This window comes from Salvelinus sp. IW2-2015, linkage group LG28 (genome assembly GCF_002910315.2).
Source record: "Salvelinus sp. IW2-2015 linkage group LG28, ASM291031v2, whole genome shotgun sequence".
Lineage (NCBI taxonomy): Eukaryota > Metazoa > Chordata > Actinopteri > Salmoniformes > Salmonidae > Salvelinus > Salvelinus sp. IW2-2015.
In genome coordinates this window covers 2,129,457-2,138,966 of record NC_036868.1, presented here as the reverse complement: position 1 = coordinate 2,138,966, position 9,510 = coordinate 2,129,457, and the positions used below count along the sequence as shown (strand labels likewise).

General features: G+C 44.6%; 1 protein-coding gene across 1 annotated transcript in view; it reads right to left on the bottom strand.

Moving 5' to 3' along the window:
- Positions 1 to 707: 707 nt before the first annotated feature.
- Positions 708 to 9,510, bottom strand: part of plekhg3 (pleckstrin homology and RhoGEF domain containing G3) — a 64,684-nt gene continuing 55,881 nt past the window's right edge. The window contains exons 17-18 of the mRNA XM_023973880.2: positions 4,452 to 6,135; positions 708 to 3,286 (exon numbers count right to left, since the gene is read on the bottom strand). Coding sequence (XP_023829648.1) covers positions 2,337 to 3,286; positions 4,452 to 6,135 — 2,634 coding nt within the window. The 3' untranslated portion in view covers positions 708 to 2,336. The remainder of the gene's footprint in view (positions 3,287 to 4,451; positions 6,136 to 9,510) is intronic.

The following is a 9,510-nucleotide window of genomic DNA, read 5'->3' as shown; positions in this document are numbered from 1 at the left end:
CTGCGTTGCCAAGGGCTAAAATAGAAGTCAGTTCTATTTCTGACGCAGATCGCGCTGCAAGTCCTGCCTCTCCCATCTCCTCATTGGTTTGTAGAAGCAGGTACCCACCACGTGTCACCTCCTCATTGGTTATACCCACGTGGGTGACTGAAAGACGAACGAGGTCAGTGTAATGCACCTAATTTATGAAAGTTGCCAATCGCAATATAAAGTCAAGAGAAGAAAAGGCCTAGGAGAGATGACTACAAAACGATTCGCTTGACCGTTTGTGTGGATTAATTGTCGGAGTAGAGGACCTTATGCATTTCAGGTAAAATAACAACTCAATGTTTATATCCCAGGACAAGTTAGCTAGCAACAGCAAGCTAGCTAAATAGGACAAATTAGCTAGCAAGTGCAAGCTAGCTAGCTAAATTGCCATAAATGTTTAATGCTTTTCGACCTGTCCCCAAATTAATGTAATTGGTTCAGAGTTTGTTTTGATATTTTAACCTGCGTGTCATGATCGCGTTTGGTGTGGGGGAACAAAATACATTTATGCACGATGGCGCACGCGTGCAGCCGGTTTGGGTTCCGTGTTAAGGAGATTCAACTAAACCTTATTTGTCCAGCCATGCAGCCCCAATTATTTAAAAGAAACAGAAAGACGTGATCTCCCTGACTCGAACGCACGCATGCGCACACAATAAAACATTTTTCTGGACATGTGAGCATTATGTGCTGTTTTAATATGGAATGTATGCCATCTCTAGGCAACACAAACGTTTCTGTACAACCGTCAACATACAAGACAACATACACATACATATATACACATGTATATATATTTGTGTGTGTGTATGTGTGTATATATATATATATATATATATACACATACACACACACTCACAAATATATAAAGACAAGACAAGTAATGTTCATAAAATTGACGTTGGCTTAATAAATAAGAGGTAAATGTAGAAAGTGAAGAGAAGGAATGACCCTTGGAGTAGTGAGCAGTGACAGTAACACTTTTTAGCAGTAGAAGACCTAGACCCCTTTGACTAGGGTCCCCTGGATCTATACGTGTACACTAGTTCTCACTCTTTCAAGTTTTACGTCGACTCATTTCAATGACCTGTTGCTGTGAATGAAGTTCCTTTGGGCAGCCGAAGCAGAGAACACATACAAAGTGCACATCATTAGCCAATTAACTGAACAATAATATATATATAATCAAGGTAAGAAGTTGACTGACTAGAAAAGAGCAACACTCCATACAGGGTCTTTGATTCTCAATCCATTTGACAATTCAATGATTATATAAAATTACAAGACAAACCTTGAGCTATCACCACTTCAGGTGGGATTTACAAAGTGGTCACAGGGCAATTAATGAACCATTATATCCCAGTATGGCCATGACTCTCTCATGTGCATTTTAGTGGTCAGGCCATGTGCAGTGAAGGTTAAGTCTAGTGCAGGGTGAGAGTTCAAGGAAGGATCGTAAAGACAGCAAATTATGTAATGCTCTCAAGTTTCAGACTCAATCCCTTAATTTTCTAGTCAGCATTTCCCCCCAAAACTATTGTCGTCAGACAATATCATATATTTCTGTGTTTTCCAGTAAACAGTAGTGCTGCTATGATGCTGAGGGGCTCTCATTTCATGTCAGAGACACAGTAGCCACTGGGCCCAAACTGGTTGAATCAATGTTGTTTCCATGTCATTTCAACAAAACAATTCAATATAAAGACATTGAATCAACATGGTCATTGACATAAAGGAATTTAGGTAATTTGTCTTTTTTTCACCCAACTTTTAACCTAAACCCAATGATGGTCAAAATGTTTGTTGGTTTTACTATGAATTTACGTTAGTTGACAAGTCAATCAAATGTAAATCAAAACTAGACGTTGAAGTGACATCTGTGCCCAGTGGGTAGCCACCCTAGAAAGAAAACTAAGTACATTTCGCTCCCTCCAAAGAATTGATTTCTTCAATTATGCAATACAATTGCCTTATGATGGAACAACACAAGCTATACAAAAGGTGCTTTAGACAGACATAATTTCAGGATCAAGAGAGGGTTCTCTTGAGTATTGTACATAGATATTTAAACATTTCTATGCAACATTTGAGACAAAACAACTACATTTTCCCTGGGCTGTCACTATAACCGCTTCTATGTACACAGAAAGTTTGACAGCAAAGCTTAAGTCATTACATTGCAGTACAGGACTGACCAACATGCACACCGAATCCTAACTTGAGATCAGCATACCAGGCTCTTAAACCCTTTAGTTGATGAAAAATATGAACAGAATAAAAGGTTACTTAAAGTTTACTGGTGCTATTCACCTCAAGTTAAGGAATTTTTGTCTCAAGTTTTTCACCACGTTCTGTTGACTAGCATCTGTCTTTTTGACCAAGTTCATAGCAGTTTTCTGGGCATCGTCAAGCATTTCATTTGAGGGTGGACCCTTGTCAAGTTCCTTGCCCCTCCCACTCAAGGGTACTGACTCTGCCTTAGCCCCGCCCTCCTCCCGTTGCCTATACTCATCTGACTCCTGATAGGCCCGGCAGCGGTCGATCACAGCCATGATGGAGATTTTCTCTCTAGTGGTCGGTGAACGGATCTGGACATAGCTATCTATGTCCTCTACCACCTCTACTCTCCTTGCCCTGAGTACCATCTCCAGTGGTTCTGCAGAGCTGGATTCTGTCTCAGGCTCCGGAACCTTCTCCACAACAACGACCCTGTGGTCATTGGGCATGGTGGCCTGTGCTGAGATGTAGTAACTGTCATTAGGGACTTCATCCTGGAGGTTCTGCAGCTCACTCAGATGCAGCCCACTCAGCCTCTGGTCCAGTGACCCGGCCCTGTGGAGCCTAGCCAACCCCTCTCCAGGTCCAGGGTCCCTGCTGAGGTGGGGTCTGTATGCCGGAGCCTCGACTGTACCAGAAGCAGTGACTAAGCTGGAGCAGAAGCTTGAGCGCCTTTTGGGGCCGCTGTCCATTCTCTCAGGAACTGAACGGCTTCGGTTAACTGGTGGCAGCTGGGCCTGATCTTTGTCCGAGCTGGCATACTTGCAGCGAAGTGTCCGCACGTCGGGCCAGTTAAAAGCCTCGGTAGGCGTAGGATTGAGTGGGCTCTTGGCGGACATGCGGCCGGGTGAAAGGACCCGGGGACTGCCCAAAGAGCTAGGCATGTGAGCAGGGTTGGGAGATATGGCTATAGGACTCAACTCCTGGAGAGTGCTCATACGATCAAACGAGAGCAGGGGCAGCGTCAAGTTGGGTTTACCTGTAAAACACAAAGCACACCACATAAACAAGACTTAACAGGAAGTATCTGAGCGTCAGAGAATCAGAATAAGTTGAAAGTTCTGTTTTTATTTTAGGCATTCTCGTGTGGTATACTGTAATTCTCCGAAGGGACACTGCGGTCTATATTGCTTAGTAGTAGTTTTGGTATCTTCAGGTATGTTTACATGCACACAATATTCACGATTATTGTGAATACTCTGAGTAAAACAATATTCTGAGTAATGACAAATCTACAATGCACTACAAAACATCACATTCGCGTTCTGTCAGCATAGTTTTTTGACTGCTACTCAGGCAGCATATTACGAAGGCAGCGCAAGACATTTCTTCCAGTTTCCAGAAGCTTCAGTGACTTGTGTCGGGTTCAGGAAAATAGAGTCAAAATGCGTGCTTTAAGTGCTGCTGTACTGCTCATGCTGCCAATGTAGTAGGCTGCATTGACAACAGTGGGAGCTTATCGTGAGCTCCGTCTCATGTCCGTCACGACCGCTAATATACCCACGACAACGACATACCAATGACACAATTTAGCAAACAAGCTAAATTGGCTGGAGAATACTAATTAGCATTGCTAAAACCAGCTACTCATCATCCTACCTTGACTCACCCAATGCCTTCTCTTCTGGAGTAAGTTGCTTTCCTGTGCGCTTGTTTGCCGAAAAGTATTCAGAGAAAGAGCAATACTCCGATTAAGGCTTTTACTTGTCCTAATAATCCTATAATAATGTGGAAAATAGCTCGATATTCAACCTATTTTACTCGGAGTATGCTTACTCTAATTAAGACCTTACTCTGCCTTACTCAGAGTATTGCCATAGTCGAAGTAATACTGGTTTAGTGTGCATGTAAACTACATAGGCCGCATAAATAAAAACTGTATGATTTGCTAAGCAATCTATTAGTAAACCTTTCCATCAAATCTTCCCCCCAATGTGGGCAGCCCTATCAGTCACTGGAAACCGATATTTGCCAGGCTAATAGGAGAGCACCTCCTAGCGAGGCTAAGACTAGTTCAAACCCTACTTGGTAAAATGAATTACACAGCACTTCTTGAGGCACAACACTTAGGGACAAACAAAGCTCTTTCCTACCTGAGTGCACATCATTTAGAAAAACACAACACTCTTCCATATCTTCCGTACCTGAGCTCTCTGGCTTCTCTTCGATCACACAGGGCAGATTCTTCTTTCCAAACAGGACATCTCGCTGCCTAGGAGCTGGTGTGGTGCACTTGATACGCTGGCTGTACTGCCGGGCCAACTGGAAAACTTTGTTCTTAGCCATCTCCGCATCGTCCGGCGACTGAGGCTCCTTGCTGGCCTCCTCCCCTTCCTCAGCCCTCAACTGGATGACCCTGGGCAAAGGAGCTCTGGAAAGCCTACCCTCGTCAACCCTGGATCTGCGGGGATCCCTCACACTCGCTGTACGGCCAAGCCCAAACACCTTGCTCTTGATGGGCGAAGGGCTCATGGACTCTTCAGTGATGGTGCTCAGGTCAGCTTCCTCCAGTATCATAAAGGAATCGTCAGGCTCCAATTCAGAGTTCTTCTTTGGAGTCTGGCTCCTTCTGCACAGGCTTGGACCAGCGACTCTAGAGGTCTTCTGTTGAGCCTTGCTGTCTTTCACAGGGCCTCTGGCCTCTCCCTGGGATCTGCTCCCTTTTTTCTCCATGTCCTGCCAAACCTTGATCATCTCAGATGAAGGTCGGAACTCCTCGTCCTGGATGTGCCTCTCCTGTAAACCCTGAGACCGGTCCTTTCTCTCTGCCTCTGAACCCACCACCTCAGGCTTCTTACTTCTCTCCAGCTCCAGTGAGTCAAATGATGCACTGGAGGTCATGCAGTCCCAGACATTTGGAGCCTTGGATGAATCAGGTTCTGAAGTGGAAGGGTGAGGTGCAGAGGAAGTGGCCACGGCTGATGTATCACTTTTCTCTGCGCCAGGGCTCTCGTCCGAACTGTTGAACCAGCTGACAGAGTTCTTGACAAGGCCAGTAGGGATGTAGGTCAGGCTCTCCCTGCGCCTGAGGCTGAAGTTGGCATCCTGGTGCTCGGCAGTCTCGTAGTAGCTTTTGATTTTGTCAATGAGCAACTGGTCCTGCTTGGATAGGGTAGAGTCTCTCCTCCTGTGGATCTCAAAGAGGCTGTCATCCCTCGGAGAAAGCATAGTCAGATCCGTTCCGCCAAAGTTGTCCTGGGTTGGTTCGAAGCAGGCGCTGTTCAGCCAGTGGGGGCGTTCATTGGCTTCGCCGCCAAGGCTGAGGGTGCTGCCAGTCCGGCTGGGAAGGCGTGGCGAGGGGCAGCCAAGGGAGCGGGCATCATCCGTGCTGCCTCGCCTGGCGGTGTTGGTGAAGTGCTCCGCGATGGCACTGGCTTGATTCAGTACGGAGGGAGGTAGAATGCTGCTGGGCCCGCTCTCCTGTGCTGCTGCTACTTCCTCTTCCTCCTCTTCTTCTGAAGATTCTGCACTGCTCAATGTTTTTATGTCATCTGACTGAGATGCTGATGACGCCCCGGTCTGTTCCTCCATCGCATCCTCCTTGTCACTCTGGGTCTCTGGTACCTCCATCCTGGGGGGAGTGGTGCAGACCTTGGTGGGAGTGGTGCAGACCTTGGTGGGAGTGGTGCAGACCTTGGTGGGAGTGGTGCAGACCTTGGTGGGAGTGGTGCAGACCTTGGGGGGAGTGGTGCAGACCTTGGGGGGAGTGGTGCAGACCTTGGGGGGAGTGGCAGAAGCATTCTCTGGGTCCGAGGGAGCTGGCTTAAGCCTTTCAGTGGACTCCGAGGCAGAGGTCTTGGTCTGGAGCAGCGGCTTGTCCTGAGGAGCCTTGGAGAAAAAGTGTAATTCTGAGTAAGAGCACAAAAGCAACCTCCATCCTTAAATCTGCAATTTATAACTTTTTGGGGTGACCCAAATTCACATAGAAATCGGTGTTATAGATCTGTAATTTCCATTGAAAGCAAGTGTAAGAAGGGGTAGAAGTGTTCTATGTGCGCTGTTTCTATACTTTCCTTTCTTAAGTTTCGCTTTTGCGTCTTTTACTTTAGGTTTTGTACAACAGATTCAAACAGATGAAAGTACTATATTTTTGGTTACTGAAAAAATATTTCACAGCGGTTTAGATGGTACAATGATTCTCTACACTATGCATTGCTTAGTTAGTCACAAACTGAAATTAGGCAAACTATTCACATTTTTTGCCACCAGGAACTGGCAGAGGGATTTCTGCATATTTAACATTCATCAATTCTCTAAACAAGTGAAGTCTTTTTCAAAATACACTGAAAACAAACAATGCAAAATGTGCATCTTTAAAAATGTGTCAGTACCTGGGTAGTTCCATGAAATTAGTGCTTGTGCAACTTTGATGGGGGTAGGGCTGGGTGACATGGCCTAGAAATGATATCTAGATTTTTTCAGATTTATGAGCGATTCACGATATACAGTCGTGGCCAAAAGTTTTGAGAATGACACAAATATTAATTTCCACAAAGTCTGCTGCTTCAGTGTCTTTAGATATTTTTGTCAGATGTTACTATGGAAAAGTGAAGTATAATTACAAGCATTTCATAAGTGTCAAGGGCTTTTATTGACAATTACATGAAGTTGATGCAAAGAATCAATATTTGCAGTGTTGACCCTTCTTTTTCAAGACCTCTGCAATCCGCCCTGGCATGCTGTCAATTAACTTCTGGGCCACATCCTGACTGATGGCAACCCATTCTTGCAAAATCAATGCTTGGAGTTTGTCAAAATTTGTGGGTTTTTGTTTGTCCACGCGCCTCTTGAGGATTGACCACAAGTTCTCAATGTGATTAAGGCCTGGGGAGTTTCCTGGCCATGGATTGTTCCCCGAGCCACTTAGTTATCACTTTTGCCTTATGGCAAGGTGCTCCATCATGCTGGAAAAGGCATTGTTTGTCACCAAACTGTTCCTGGATGGTTGGGAGAAGTTGCTCTCGGAGGATGTGTTGGTACCATTCTTTATTCATGGCTGTGTTCTTAGGCAAAATTGTGAGTGAGCCCACTCCCTTGGCTGAGAAGAAACCCCACACATGAATGGTCTCAGGATGCTTTACTGTTGGCATGACACAGGACTGATGGTAGCGCTCACCTTGTCTTCTCHGAACAAGCTTTTTTTCCGGATGCCCCAAACAATCGGAAAGGGGATTCCTCAGAGAAAATGACTTTACCCCAGTCCTCAGCAGTCCAATCCCTGTACCTTTTGCAGAATATCAGTCTGTTCCTGATGTTTTTTCTGGAGAGAAGTGGCTTCTTTGCTGCCCTTCTTGACACCAGGCCATCCTCCAAAAGTCTTTGCCTCACTGTGCATGCAGATGCACTCACACCTGCCTGCTGCCGTTCCTGAGCAAGCTCTGTACTGGTGGTGCCCCGATCCCACAGCTGAATCAACTTTAGGAGATGGTCCTGGCACTTGGACTTTCTTGGGCGCCCTGAAGCCTTCACAATTGAACCGCTCTCCTTGAAGTTCTTGATGATCCGATAAATGGTTGATTTAGGTACAATCTTACTGGCAGCAATATCCTTGCCTGTGAAGCCCTTTTTGTGCCAAGCAATGATGACGGCACGTGTTTCCTTGCAGGTAAACATGATTGACAGAGGAAGAACAATGATTCCAAGCACCACCCTCCCTTTGAAGCTTCCAGTCTGTTATTCGAGCTCAATCAGCATGACAGAGTGATCTCTAGCCTTGTCCTCGTCAACACTCACACCTGTGTTAACCAGAGAATCACTGATATGTCAGCTGGTCCTTTTGTGGCAGGGCTGAAATTCAGTGGAAATGTTTTTGGGGGATTCAGTTCATTTGCATGGCAAAGAGGGACTTTGCAATTAATTGCAATTCATCTGTTCAATACATAACATCCTGTAGTATATGCAAATTGCCATCATGCAGACTGCAAAAATTAATGTGTCATTCAAAACTTTTGGCCACTGCATTACGAACAGTCAGCAATAATCTAATGAATTCAGGGCTTGTGTAATTATACCTAGGCTAAATATAAGCCTTCCACAACCATAAAACAGATTCATTATTTTATCAAAATAGTTTAACCTGCTTTTTTTGCAATAAATCACTGATCTGGCTTTCAAGTCTATGAAAATGCCCTTTTTGTTACAAATTTTACTAGAACCATGCATAATGCACATTCACTAATAACATTTTGTAGCAGGCATTAGGCTGTAGAAAACTAACAGAGGTTTCATCAACAATCTCTCAAGCCCACGTGCTAGTGAATAGCCAGATAATATTTATATTTAAAGTTTAACCAACTTAAATCTATTTGTCAGCTAACAAGGTGGAACAGTTGAATTGTTATGAACACACCCTTATGTATGCTTGAGAACAAGCGGACGTGAACTCTCCTAAAAAACTAAATATAACAAAACCTTGATTCTTGCGATACAGGCATTTGGAATATAGCGCTAAAACATTTATTTCTGAGCATTTTTTCATGGGAGTAGAGAAAATGTTTGCTGCAATTCTACACATTTTGATATTCATCACATTCCCAGTGGGTCAGAATTTTACATACACTCAATTAGTATTTGGTAGCATTGCCTTTAAATTGTTTAACTTGGGTCAAACGTTTCAGGTAGCCTTCCACAAGCTTCCCACAATAAGTTGGGTGAATTTTGGCCCATTCCTCCTGACAGAGCTGGTGCAACTGAGTCAGGTTTGTAGGCCTCCTTGCTCTCGCACACCCTTTTTCAGTTCTGCCCACAAATGTTCTATAGGATTGAGGTCAGGGCTTTGTGATGGCCACTCCAATACCTCGACTTTGTTGTCCTTAAGCCATTTTGCCATAACTTTGGAAGTATGCATGGGCTCATTGTCCATTTGGAAGACCCATTTGTGACCAAGCTTTAACTTCCTGACTAAAGTCTTGAGATGTTGCTTCAATATATCCACATAATTTTCCTCCCTCATGATTTCATCTATTTTGTGAGGTGCACCAGTCCCTTCTGCAGCAAAGCACCCCCACAGCATGATGCTGCCTCCCCTGTGCTTCACGGTTGGAATGGTGTTCTTCAGCTTGCAAGCCTCCCCCTTTTCCCTCCAAACATAACAGGTCATTATGGCCAAACAGTTCTATTTTTGTTTCATCAGACCAGAGGACATTTCTCCAAAAAGTACGATCTTTGTCCCCATGTGCAGTTGCAAACCGTAGTCTGGCTTTT